At 25.5% G+C, this 14312-nt stretch overlaps 5 protein-coding genes across 5 annotated transcripts; 4 read left to right on the forward strand and 1 right to left on the reverse strand.

Annotated features, from left to right (window-relative positions):
- Positions 1-478: 478 nt before the first annotated feature.
- On the forward strand, positions 479-2850 carry PmUG01_14075600 (GAS8-like protein, putative; the record flags this gene model as incomplete). Its single annotated transcript, XM_029008350.1, has 4 exons — positions 479-640; positions 793-1131; positions 1596-1957; positions 2364-2850. The coding sequence occupies 4 exons, from the start codon at positions 479-481 to the stop codon at positions 2848-2850; spliced, it is 1350 nt and encodes a 449-aa protein (XP_028864649.1).
- Positions 2851-3830: 980 nt separating this feature from the next.
- On the forward strand, positions 3831-4979 carry PmUG01_14075700 (conserved Plasmodium protein, unknown function; the record flags this gene model as incomplete). The annotated part of the gene is made up of 1 exon (XM_029008351.1): positions 3831-4979. The coding sequence occupies one exon, from the start codon at positions 3831-3833 to the stop codon at positions 4977-4979; it is 1149 nt and encodes a 382-aa protein (XP_028864650.1).
- A 941-nt stretch (positions 4980-5920) lies between these two features.
- Positions 5921-7809, forward strand: PmUG01_14075800 (protein farnesyltransferase subunit alpha, putative; the record flags this gene model as incomplete). The annotated part of the gene is made up of 2 exons (XM_029008352.1): positions 5921-7537; positions 7732-7809. 2 exons carry the CDS (start codon positions 5921-5923, stop codon positions 7807-7809), a joined length of 1695 nt encoding a protein of 564 aa, XP_028864651.1.
- A 1856-nt stretch (positions 7810-9665) lies between these two features.
- On the forward strand, positions 9666-10417 carry PmUG01_14075900 (40S ribosomal protein S17, putative; the record flags this gene model as incomplete). Its single annotated transcript, XM_029008353.1, has 2 exons — positions 9666-9668; positions 10007-10417. The coding sequence occupies 2 exons, from the start codon at positions 9666-9668 to the stop codon at positions 10415-10417; spliced, it is 414 nt and encodes a 137-aa protein (XP_028864652.1).
- A 985-nt stretch (positions 10418-11402) lies between these two features.
- Positions 11403-13652, reverse strand: PmUG01_14076000 (rab specific GDP dissociation inhibitor, putative; the record flags this gene model as incomplete). Its single annotated transcript, XM_029008356.1, has 4 exons — positions 11403-12598; positions 12864-12956; positions 13137-13197; positions 13635-13652. The coding sequence occupies 4 exons, from the start codon at positions 13650-13652 to the stop codon at positions 11403-11405; spliced, it is 1368 nt and encodes a 455-aa protein (XP_028864653.1).
- Between the last annotated feature and the right edge of the window lie 660 nt (positions 13653-14312).

Here is a 14312-nt window from a genome sequence, read left to right on the forward strand (position 1 = left end):
TATTTTGTGTGCGCCTAATAATTTATAGTTTTAAAATGCATTCTGTGCTAAAATATTTTATATGCGTTTGGCAATAATATATTATCCTATTTTCAACAGGGAATTTATAAAAATAAAATTAACATATATATATTTATGCATATAGTATATATATAATATAACTACAAAGATGAAAAAAGAAAATCGTAATATATATTTACGAATTACTTTTACTATGAATGTCCTTTTTTGAGTGAACACATTAATAATAAACGTTTATTGTATTGAATGAAAGATATGAGTAATAGTAAATAAATTTAAATCGTAATAGGACAAGTGGAAATAAACAGCTGTAGGTCAATTAGCATTTAAGCAATAATATACAGTATAGTAGCTAACAACAACAAGCACTATAAGATGCAGTAACAAATAAAGAAAATCTTGTAAATTAAATAAACCGCATAATAAAAATTTAGTTTAAAAATAAAATTTTTAATTAATGAATAAAAATAAGTTAAAAAATAAAAAAAAAAAAGTCGTCAAAGATAAAGATAGTAAATTAAAGAAGTTATCAAATGAGGAAATAGAAAATTTAATTAAAATCAAAAAAGAAGAATTAATTAGAACAGTTCAAAAGAAGAACCTGTTAGAAAAAAGACTAGTTAGCAGAAAAACAAAAAGATGAAAAAAAAAAAAAAATAAAAAAAGGCAGAATGAATAAGGAAAAATGAAAAACGAAAAACGTATGAATATGCAAGAATATATTTGGAATAAAATTCTGAACAGTGCATGTTGCTTTTTTTATTTTTAAAGGACGAAAAAAGTAGAGAGTATGAATGTTTTAAAAAAGAATACAATGAAGTAAAAAGTAAAATCGATTTAATTAACGAAGGTTGTGAAAAATATGATGAAGCAGCAAAGGAGGAAACACAAATTATAAAAAACAAATCGGTTTTTTATAATTTTCAAAATACAGAAGAATTGAAAAAGTTAGAGAAAGAAAAAGAAGATCTTAAAATATTAATTGATCAGAAACATGAAGAGACTATGAATAATATACTGAATAACATAGAAGAAGAGAGAATTAATTTAGATAAAGTAAAAAATACAAATTTTGATGAAATAAGTGAATTGAATGCCGCCTTCAGTTTGGTAAAAATATTATAAATTTTTGCCTACTAATATGTATATATGAATACATTCTAACAAAATGTGTTAATACAAGTCAACGTATTTGTGCAATAGGGTAAACCTACCCAAGAGTAATGTATATGTGTGCATATGTGTATTGAGAATATTTTTAATTTCTTTTTTTTTCCTGTGTGTGTGTGCAAGTTATGAAATAAAAAGGGTGCAAAAATATGTATTTTTATATTATTATAATGTATTGTATTTTATTATATTTTATTTTTGTTTGTTTTCCTTAAATTGGATAGTTCCATTTAATTGCAATTCTAATGTACTATGCGTCACTGTGTTTATATTTTGTTGTTTTTTATTAAACAGTAAATATATTCAAAAAAAAAAAAAAAAAAAAAAATGATAAAAAATAGTAAGATAACAAAATTACGGTATATGTATATATGTGTATACACTACCTAATTAAACCATTGCAGAAAATAAAAAACATAGAGGAACTATTCATAAAATATATAGAAGATTATGAACATGACAAGAAGGATGAAATGGAAGAAATGATAGAGAATTATAATATTATGGAAAGGAATGAAATAATTTATTTAAGAAATATGTATAATGATCACATTAAAAATATTAATGAAATTCATATGAATGTTCTCCAGAGTTATAAAAAATATTATATTGACCAAATTAAAGAAAATATTAAAAGAATAAAGTTATTAAAAAAAAATTTACATGAGCTAGAATTGAATGATAAGGATATTAAAAATGACTTGAACTTCCACAGCAGCGAAAACGGGAATATGGCAGAAAGTATTAACTACCTGGAAGTAAAAAGGTACCTATAAGAGTAAAAGAGGATAACTGGGTTGAACTGGGTCCACAAGGGAAACATAAATGCGCATACATGTACATATATATATGTATATATGTGTGTATATATGTATATATGTGTGTATATATGTATATATGTGTGTATATATGTGTATATGGGTATATATATGTATATATGTGTGTATATATTTGTATATGTGTGTATATATGTGTATATGGTATATATATGTATATATGTGTGTATATATTTGTATATGTGTGTATATATGTATATATGGGTATATATATGTATATATGTGTGTATATATTTGTATATGTGTGTATATATGTATATATGTAAGTGTACATATGTAGATATGTATATATGCACATGAATACATACACATTATTACGCGTTGCGCACCTTTTAGGGAAAGCTTTAACAAGGACTTAAAATTTTACTCAAAGGATTTTGTTATATATAAGAACTTAGAACTTATATATAATGAGAGCGAGGCATACATAAAAAATTTAAAAGTTTTTTCTCAGAATTCGAAGGAAAAAATAAAGGAAGTAGAAAAATTATTTAAAATATTGTCAGAAGAACAAGATATAAATTTTGATGGATATTTTGAAAATATTAAAAATAAGAATATACTACTAAGAAAAGAAATAGAAAATGTTGATATTAATTTGGATGAAATAAAGAAAGAGTTAACAAGATATATAAATAACAACAAAATAAAGGAAGAAGATGTACAAAGGGTTAGAAGGGGTATTAACTTCTGTTTACACACGTATAACAACGAATTTAATAATTTATTGTTTGCCGAAAGGAAAATAAAAAAAAAAATAAAAGACAGTGTAAGTATTTATGAGAAAAAGCTAAAGGATATAAATGTAAAGAAAAGCACGTGAAAATGGAAAATTGAAAAATTAGTAACGAATGTTTGCATGTGGAAAAAAAGAAAAAAAAGAAGGCTACCAATTTTATTGCAAAGTGAGGGCAAGAAGTCAGTGCCATAGATTTTTTATAATTCGAGAAAAAAGGAAAAAAAAAAAATGAAAAATAGCTGTCGTAACAGTACACTACATACGCAAAAAAGAATTAGTGCATATCGACTTAATTTTTGTTGAAAAAGTGTAAAAAATGCAAAGAGAATTATTAACGGATAAATCGTATGAATAAAATGTAACTCAAAATAAAACTAAAATAAATGTGCAGTGAAAAGGTGATAACTGGAAATATTAAGTTTATACGTACGTATCACATACATATTCATACAAGTTCATGAAAATGGCATAGCACCAGAGCTGTAACATAATGCTAAATGTAAAATAAAAAAATAGTGTTGAAGTTGATAAGCTTTTAATTTTATCTGTTCGAGTAAATAATTTTTTTTTTTTTTTTTTTTAATGCGTGCATTATATTTTAAGCTGTTGTGAATTGCAATTGACGGATAACTTATGAGTTTTAAGAAGCTGCCCATTGAATAATCTTTCTTTTTTTCTTTTTTTTCTATTTTCTTTTACATTTTCCCCTTCTCCTTTTCCCTTTTTTTCTATATTCTTTTTTAATTTTTCATTTTTCATTTTTCTTTTTTTTCCCATTTTTGCTCCGCTAAATTTTAAGTATTCTCGTGCTAAATGCGAAGGAATATAAAATGTATACAATGTAAACAGTTACACGTATATATATGTATGTATATTTATATGCATATATAAATGTGTGTCACAATGATCATTCAAAAAAAAGAAAAACACTGATTGAGACCATTTGCATTCAATATTTTAAGGTATTACTATTACTCACCCATTCAAGAATTACCCTTTTGTTCTTGGTAAAATACTCTTCTTTTTTTTTTTTTTTTTTTGTTTTCTTACTCGTTTTGTTTTAAATGAGTAAGCCTAAGGTGTTATTGAGTCAAATAAAAAATAATATAACGGATATTAGAAGCTGGAATTTGAAAGGAATTGAATCATGTAAAAAAAAAATTTTCGGCTATATTGAAAAACTACCAGGTGAGAATAATTGGGTAAAACCACTTATTGGAAAAAGTATGCAAAATTATTATTTCCCTTCTAAATATTTACATTTAGATTTTAATTTAAAAGAATATTTAAGAATGCAAACGGTTCGTTTTAAAAAAAAAGAGATTGATGACAGTTTAATAGATTTACAAAAAGCTATTAACATAATTATTGAAAATAAGGAGGTGGTTGATAATTTTTTATCAAAGTTATCTAAGGAACTGTATTTTGAAAATCAAAGTTTGAGGGATTTCTATTCCTTATATTTAACTATATTTCCTTTTGAAAAAGATACGAATAATTTATCATATGATGATTTAAAAGATTTAAATATAGAATATGGAAAGTTTAGATGGTTCCACTTCAATACATATGATAATCACTTACGTAATTCAGATGGTTTAAATAAAGGTCTTTCCATTTATGAGAATTGTAAGGAAAATATTTCAAATGCGTTAGACGAAAGGGAAAATCATAAAATACCACTTAAAGAGGACCAAAAAAAGCAGTTTCTTAAAAATGTGCATATAGAAACACAAATAATGAAGAATAAGGGTAATTATAAAAAAATAATTTTTACAAAAACTAGAAATATTATGCCGTTCAAAAAAATCATTTGTAAAGAACAAAGAGGACTTGATAATTTGTTGACCTCTCAAAATGATATCACTGATAAAATTTATTACCTAGACTGTAATGTAAATATTGGTTTAGATGAAAAAACTGAAAAAACTAAAAAAGATATTGAACAACAGGAAGAGTCCAAAAGTCATTTTTATAATTTAATTAATGAAAATGAATGTTTAAGAAAAACCTTTTCCATAAGAAATAGATTTATTGATCCGTTATACTTGAGAAGAAGATATTCTTATATTCATAAATTAACAAAAAAGAAAATAAAAAAAGAAAAGCATAAAACGTATAGAAAACATTTTATACAACACGCCGACGAAAAAAAAATATGGCCCGACAATAAGGGATTGTTGAACAAGATGTACCCAAATCCGTACTCATGAAACTGCATTCCCATTTTTTCCACACATATGTAAAGAAGTAGAGATTAAAAATGAAGCAGCAAAAATTGGGCGGAAAAAATGAAGAGGAAAAAATGAAGCGGAAAAAGTGAAGCGGAAAAAGTGAAGCGGAAAAAATGAAGCGGAAAAAATGAAGCGGAAAAAATGAAGCGGAAAAAGTGAAGCGGAAAAAATGAAGCGGAAAAAGTTAAGCGGAAAAAGTTAAGCGGAAAAAATGAAGCGGAAAAAATGAAGCGGAAAAAATGAAGCCGTAAAAATTAATAACAATTAAGAATTAAAATTTTTATCATATGCATACATTTTTTAGTTACTCATGTTCATTTAATGCAGAACGCAGTGATGCCAATTTTTTTTTTTTTTTTTTTTTTTTTTTTATCATAAAAAAGCAATTATTTTCATGCACTAGCTGCATTTTCAGCTTATAACTTCGATACTTCGCGCTTGTACAACATTCACCATAATTCTCATGTTATTGGTTTATTTATCTTATATATATATATATATATATGTATGTTTTATTTTCTTATCGTGCATATTTATTTTAACCTAGTACCTATTTTTCTTATTTCAAAAAATTATGCAAGAGTGGGTAATTATACTGCTGTATAATAAGGTAAACTTTGAGGGTGAAGCCACTGCGCCAACATGTTTTTGAAGAGCAAAAAAAGGGCATATATATATTTATATATATGTATATATATATGTATATATATATGTATATATATATGTATATGTATATATATATGTATATATATATGTATGTATGCTCCGTATTTCCCATACAAGCATATATAAGTACATGAGTATGTTCATATGCAGATATACGTGTAGATACGAATGTAAACGTGCGCTCGAACTCCCAAGGGGGGAACTAACCGTTGTTGAAAAAAAAAAAAAAAAAAAAAAAAGTGTAATGAGAACAAATGGATAGGCAAAATCTGAATGTGTATGCTAGAGAGTTTAATCTTAACTACCCTGAAACCTTAGATGGGTTAAATTTTCACGTCCTGAACAATCCTCTATTTAATTTAATATCGAAGAAAAAATTTATTATTGATGTGACTGACTTGGAAAGGGAGCAAAGTAAGTGTAAGTTGGAATCAGTAGATGGGGATGAAGCTGAGGAAGAGGAAGAAGAAGAGCATATAAAAGATAAAGGGAAAATCAATTTACTGAACACGTATTATACAGACAATGAAATTTTACTCTACTCTTTGTTAGGTTCATTAATAGAGGATAAAGTCTACTCGTTCGAGGGGTACATAGTATCAACCTTTGTAATAAAAATCAATTCCTCTTACTACAGTGCATGGATTTATAGAAGGAAATGCTTAAAAAAGTTAAACTTAAATTTTATAAATGATTTAAAATTTACAAAATTTATCATAAGTGATAATATTAAAAGTTTTCAAAGCTGGTTCCATAGAAGGTGGCTTGTAGAATATATATATAAACTCAACATGAAAAAAGTACGAGTGAAACAGAAGGGAGAGGATAATAGTGTAACGAGTCAGAGAAATAAGGAAAAAGAGGATGAAATGATAAAAACGGGAACCGCTGAGACGGGGGAATGGGGTCACATGGATGTTACAAGTAACACCTATTTTGATGACGACTCCAAATTTATAAGCAACGATGAGGAGGAAAGCAATATATCATCAACTGCTACTCCATTTGAAGATGCCTCAAGTGATGACGGGTTTATAAGTAACTGTGAACATAGCGAGTTTGAAATAAAAAGAGAAGACGTTAATTTATATGATGATTTACAAAACATAATAGAGAATAGTACGTTTTTTAAAAATGCACTAGAACCAAATGAAGAAATAAATATAAATGAGTTTTTATATGAAGAAATTTTATATAATAATTGTGATATATTTATTGATACAAAAAATTATAATTCATGGGCTCATAAGACATGGTTAATTGATAAATTTTCCATTTTAAAAAATGAATACCTCTGTGAAAAATATAATATATTATTACATGAATTTAATTATATCAACTATTTTTTAAAATGTGATATATATAACAATTCTGTGTGGGTATACAGACATTTTATATTTTATAAATTAAAATATATGAATAAAATAGATATGCTTGAACGGGAAATTATGTTTTGCTTACATTATGCGAAACAGTTTTCTGATAATGAAGCACTATTTAATTATTTTATTCATATCGTTTTTAAATATATTGATTTGTATAGAAAAAAAAAAAGAAAAGATAAAGATAAGGAAAAAGATAAAGATAAAGATAAGGAAAAAGATAAAGATAAAGATAAAGAAAAAGATAAAGAAAAAGATAAAGATAAAGAAAAAGATAAAGATAAAGAAAAAGATAAAGAAAAAGATAAAGAAAAAGATAAAGAAAAAGATAAAGATAAAAACAAAGAATATACGAAAGATATTTTTCAAATATCAATTATTAATAATCTCAAAAATGAGTTAACAAAATTGAAAGCCAAGTCAAAATTTTTGTTAATTTTCTTGTCACAACTTTATGCGTACAACGGATCGTACTACGATGAATCTCAGGTATAAATAAAACGCACCCTATGAGAAGCACATATTTGTGGAAAGCCTACTCGACAGAGGGATGTAATACATGCATATGTATGTGTACGTACGTATGTATGTATGCAAGTGTATGTGCCATATGTATACATATATATATTATACATATACATGCACATATACACATTTGTGATGCATCTTTTTTTTATATGCAGTGCTATAGGTACCTCGAAAGGAATGACGATTTCAACAATGACGTGTGGAAATGTAAAATTGAATATGTTGGAGATTAGGATATGAAAAAGGGTGCGATTCATAAATGCACTGCCATCCGTTTGTGAAATACATGTATACATACATACATACATACATACATACATACATACATACATACATACATACATACATACATACATACATACATACATACATACATACATACATACATACATACATACATACATACATACATACATACATACATACATACATACATACATACATACATACATACATACATACATACATACATACATACATACATACATACATACATACATACATACATACATACATACATACATACATACATACATACATACATACATACATACATACATACATACATACATACATACATACATACATACATACATACATACATACATACATACATACATACATACATACATACATACATACATACATACATACATACATACATACATACATACATACATACATACATACATACATACATACATACATACATACATACATACATACATACATACATACATACATACATACATACATACATACATACATACATACATACATACATACATACATACATACATACATACATACATACATATAAACATACGTACATACATATACATATGTGCATATATATACCACACGTTTTTATCTACGAATACATACCTGTGCATATTTCCCGTTTACTTTTTTTCGATATAAGAAACGAAAAAAGTTTTACCCATCAAGGTCATTTACATGAATAATTTTATGCACAAGCAATAATATTATTCCTTCAAAATTTAACAATTATATATACTTCACATTATCACAAACATTAGAAAACTTTTCTTCTTCACATTTGTATATATAAAAATATTTTTTTATAATATTATTACTACTGCTATTAGTTCTATTAGAACTACTATTATGACTAGTATTACTATGATTACTATTGTTACCATCATTGTTCTTTCAGCATTTTAAATTTGACCATTCAACAGAAGCTTTAAATTTATTGCCTTAACATTTGTGAAAATATTTTTTTTTTTTTTTTTTTTTTTTTTTTTACCTCAAAATGAAGAATTTCACCGTCGAATGTTCTTACCGCTAAAATTATATTTTTTAATAAATTTTTTTAAGAAGAAAATCTTTACATGTAAATTGAATTAATTTTGTAAATAAAATAATAAGTAGTGTATGTATGTTAATATTATATATATTACATGTTTACTACAGCAGAATGACATGATTAACAACTTCAAAGTGTATGCTTAAAATAATAGGCACATATATATGTATATGAAAAAAAAGTATTTCAAAGGGGTTTAAAAATTTGCGAACCATATTTGCACTTAATAAAAAATAGAAAAAAAATAAATGTTAAGCCAAATTGTACCTTTATTTGCTTGTGCAATTGCAATAATTAAAAATGTATAATGTATACAATACTTATTATACAATACGCATAAAAACAATAATTGTCATGAGCTTCATACACAATGTTTGTGCTAAATGATAAAGCAAGCATTGCTTCAGATGGGATTGTTATATATATATATATATATTTTTTTTTTTTTTTTTCTGTTGCTAAAAGAAAAAATTACTAATAAGAATATTTTTTAAAAGAATAAAAAATTCTGCTTTAATTATGTCGAATAAATTTTCAAATAAATGTGAAGTTATCCCATAAGAAAGCTAAAATAAAATAAAAAAAAAGAAAAAAAAAAAAAAAGAAAATAATATAAATATACAGAAAACGGAAAGCAGAAAGTGAAAGCATAACTGAAAGGTGATATAAAAATAGATGAAATTTCCCCTTTTGAAATAAAACTTAATTATAAAATACAGCATAAGTTTTAATAAACCAACTTAATTTATTCTTGACACAATGGTAAGATAATGATATATATGACAAAAAAATATATTAGATTAAAAAGCCGAATATGTATGTGTAATGATGTATGCTTTTTTATTTATTATTTATTAAAAAAGCATAAGAAAAATAAGGGAAAGAGATTATAAATGAAACATTGGAGGAGGAAGGATTTAATTTTTGCATGTTAAATTTTTAAATAAAAATCCATTCCTTAATTGTTCGTGAAATGATGTTTTGCATTAGTGTGTTCGTGCATCCATTTATCCATGTGTATATATATACATAAATGTATTTACAGTATATATGTACTCCATGCTTTCCTGTATATATATATTTCCATTTTTCTTGTCCAGGGAAGAGTACGAACAAAAACTATCAAAAGAGCCGCAAGGCAGATTGTGGAAAAGTATTATGCGAAATTAACCCTTGATTTTCAAATTAATAAAAAGATAACAGAAGAAGTTGCAATAATTCCATCCAAAAGAATGAAGAATAAAGTAGCTGGATTTGTTACTCACTTAATGAAAAGAATACAAAAGGGTCCGGTTAGAGGTATTAGTTTAAAACTACAAGAAGAAGAAAGAGAAAGACGTTTAGATTTTGTACCAGAAAAATCTCAAATTGATGTAAATGTAATATATGTTGAACCAGATACAGTACGTATGATCAAGTCATTGGGTATTAATATTAGTAACATGAAAGTTCACAACCCTATGATTAACGCGAGTCAGCAGAAACAGAACAGAATGAACAATCAATTTTAGATAAGAAAAAAAAAAAAAAAAAAAAAAAAAAAAAAAACTATACGAAAAATAATGTGAAGTTTGAGACACTATAGAAAAATTTTCTTGAAGAAATCCTTTATGAGTATAAAGCAAATGGAAATATAGAATATATAAAAAGTTCAAATGTTCAAAATATTGTACGTATTGAAAAATGATATTACAACAAGCGTATTTTCCTGTTTTTTTTTTTTTTTTTTTTTTTTTTTAAATATACATTCTTATACTTGTTAACCCTTTTTTAAGATATATTGTTTATAAATTGCCTATATATATGCATGCTTCAATTTTTGATATGCATATAAAACTTTTAAATTAACAGTTATTCTTATTTTTAAAAATTCTGCAAATGAAAAGGAACTATGTATATACGCATATGTATATATATTTACTCATGCATGCCCATTATTGTGCACACTTCATTTGGTAAGTTAAAAAATGATAAACCAAAAAACTGCATCATATAATATTTTGGGCAAACTGAGAAAATTTCGTACGCTAGTTTTGTTACGTAATATTATGTATTTTGTGCAAAATGCTTGTACTCATAAATTTTTATAACAAAAAAAAAAAAAAAAAAAAAAGAAAAAGAAAAGAGTATGATAGTAATATTGCTAAATGTTAAACGAATACTCTCTAAAAAATATACAATTTTAAATGTGGCACTACATGTGTCTGGATTTTTAATTACTCCCCAATTCATTTAATAATACGTAGTAGTTCTGTCATTTAGAAATATTCAAATTAGCGTGTTGCACATAAAACAATCACAAGGGTTTACATATAAATGCATGCGGTACACTTTTTGGAAAAAAATAGGGAAAAAAAAAAGTTTACATTTTATGATAATTTACGATTATTTTATAATTAACACAATCACAATGGTCATGCTAGTTATATTGGTCATACTATTTCTTATTTAACAAGCTCAGTGAACTTATCCCAATGTGATGGACTTAGCAACATCTCACGCTTCAGTATCTGCCTTTGTGTTAAGGTCATCAAAATTTAATTTCTGCCCCCATAAATTTTCCCATATTTGCAAAAGATCATTTGTGGCTGTTTCAAAATGAGAAGTAGCATCATATGACGACGTAACAAAAATATTATCAGATGGTTTGTTACTTGTAGATACATATAAATCAGATATTTTAACAAATTTTTCTTCAATAGGACCTAGTAATTCTAATGGTTTTTCTATTTCTTTTAATGGATCAGGTGTTTCAACAGTTGCTGATACAATTGCAATATATTTACCTTTAAGTGTAACACCATGTTGAAAAGATACTAGATTAATATATATATCACTTTTTCTATTTAATTGATTTTGTGGAATTATAATTTGACAACTATTTGTTTGATTAGTTTCTGGTATTGGATTACTTAAAATACATATACACCTTATTACCTGACCAATTTTTTTTATTTTATTATTTAAATGCATTACATAACTAGGATCACATACTACTTTATCACAATAAGCAACTTCCCCATCACTTGATTTTATTCCACATACTTCTTTTTTCTCATTAAATACAAAATCAACTACATTTTTATTAAGCATAAAAGTTCCACCATTTATTGCACACATTCTTGAAAAGCCTTCCGGTATACCACCCAAACCATATAAAGGATATATAAATGGCGATTTTCCAAACGCTGAAATTGACTGCATATATAATTTTATTCTTTCTAACGTAATATATGCAGGTTCATTTAAATAATCATCATTTAAATATAATGCTACAGCATGGCCCAAAAAATCAATAGTTAATTGGCACAAATTAAAATACTTATATATATCCATCATTGTTAATCTGTATGGGTCTAAGTTATCCCATGTATTTCGATTATTTGCATCCCATTCACTTACATACTGATAAAAATTTTTACATCTATTTTTTTCCATTAAGGATAATAATGGGGAAACTAATGCTTCCATATCTGTTGCTGGAACTTTATGTATAAACTTTTCTGAATATAATAAACCCTTTTTTTGATGCTGATAAACGTAAGAGCCTTCCACAACTAGCCATTCTAAATAATTTGTTACTCTCGTCTTTTTTAATATTTTTACCAAATTTCCACCAACTAGAATAAACTTGGGTATTAAGTCCACATTCCAGTGTCTATTCTCACCATATTTTGTGGGAATTTTGTCATCTACCCGGTGGGAAAAAAAAAAAAAAAAATTAAATAAAAATAAAAATAAAAAAAAATAAGAAAAAATTATTAACACATCATGTAAAAGTTAATACGCGACAATGCATTTTCCTGAACAGTTAATGTTTCAACGAATATTGCAGCTATTGCAGCTGAACCTTTTAATTGAAGCACGCGTGCCGTTCTTTTATATGTATGTACGTACGTATGTATGCGTGCGCATCTATATATATATATATATATATATATCACTACATATATTTACTTGGCTTGAAGGTATTGTACAAATTAGTTAAGTTCAGTGAAGCTGTTTCTCCTCCATAGTATGGGTTTCTATCTAACACTAATATTTTTTTTCCTGATGAGTACACGCAGATACAAACGAATATATATATGTGTGTATATGTATGTATGGGTGTGTATGCATAATGAACTGCCTTTACAGTTCTGGTAATTACAAAGTAAGAGAGACAACACAATTTTAATGATACATTTATTTCATCATTTTTTATGTTGTTAATTTTTATAAGTATTTAACCATAATGGGATAAAAGTCCACTTAAGATACATTCTTTAAGTCCCGTTCCCAAAATAATTACCTGAATATATGGAAAGGAGGAAATTAAATACGAGAAAAGATGAGAGTCGACAAATTACACATAAGTATGTATGTACGCGCCAGTGTAGGGTATTTATAAAACAAAAGAACAGAATAATCTTATGTGTTAAGATGATGCGAACGAAATGTTTTTTAAAAAGGAGTAGCACTGAGTAAGCTCCTTGCCATGTTATGCACATACAAGCTCATTTATTATGTACGTATATATATATATGTATGTTTTTATGTATGTTTGTACGTATGTTTGTACGTATGTTTGTACGTATGTTTGTACGTATGTTTGTACGTATGTTTGTATGTATGTTTGTATGTATGTTTGTATGTATGTTTGTATGTATGTTTGTATGTATGTTTGTATGTATGTATATACATAATGTTTCCTTTTTGAACATATTTTTCTTTTTAACTGTTTATTACATCATAATGCTCATTCATTTTATTGTATTAATGGGAAGCACGTTATAAATATAATAATAAATTTTTCTTTTTTTCTTTTTTTTAAATTTGATCTTTTATAAGTTTATAAAGAGTAATTTCAGTATTCTAAAGATTAATAAATTAACAATATTATTTTTCATAAAATGTGTAAAGCCATATCAAAACGTAAAAGAAATGAAATTGCTTCCAAAAAAAAAAAAGAAAAAAAAAAAAATTAATATATTATAATATAATAAAATGTAATGTTAATCTCATGCAATGTAATATAATGGGAGGAGGAAGCTATATAATTTTTTAGGAATTTGCCATAAATATGTATAATATATACATGTACAAATATAAATATTCATTTATACATATTTTGTATATACATACATATATACATATATATAGGCTGAAAAATATTACATTTAAAGCGTGCATGTAAGAAATGAATAAGCCTAATATTAAATCATATCGAAAAGGCGAAGAAACGTACATTGCATTTTTAATCATTATGCAAATATGCATAATACATGTATGCATACATTTAATATATATACATATAATATATATATGTACATATAAATATAAATATATATATAAATACTTATATAATATATGTATATATGAATATTTATATAAATGAATAAATAATGCTGATCTATTTTTTTTTTA

Source organism: Plasmodium malariae (genome assembly GCF_900090045.1).
Source record: "Plasmodium malariae genome assembly, chromosome: 14".
Lineage (NCBI taxonomy): Eukaryota > Apicomplexa > Aconoidasida > Haemosporida > Plasmodiidae > Plasmodium > Plasmodium malariae.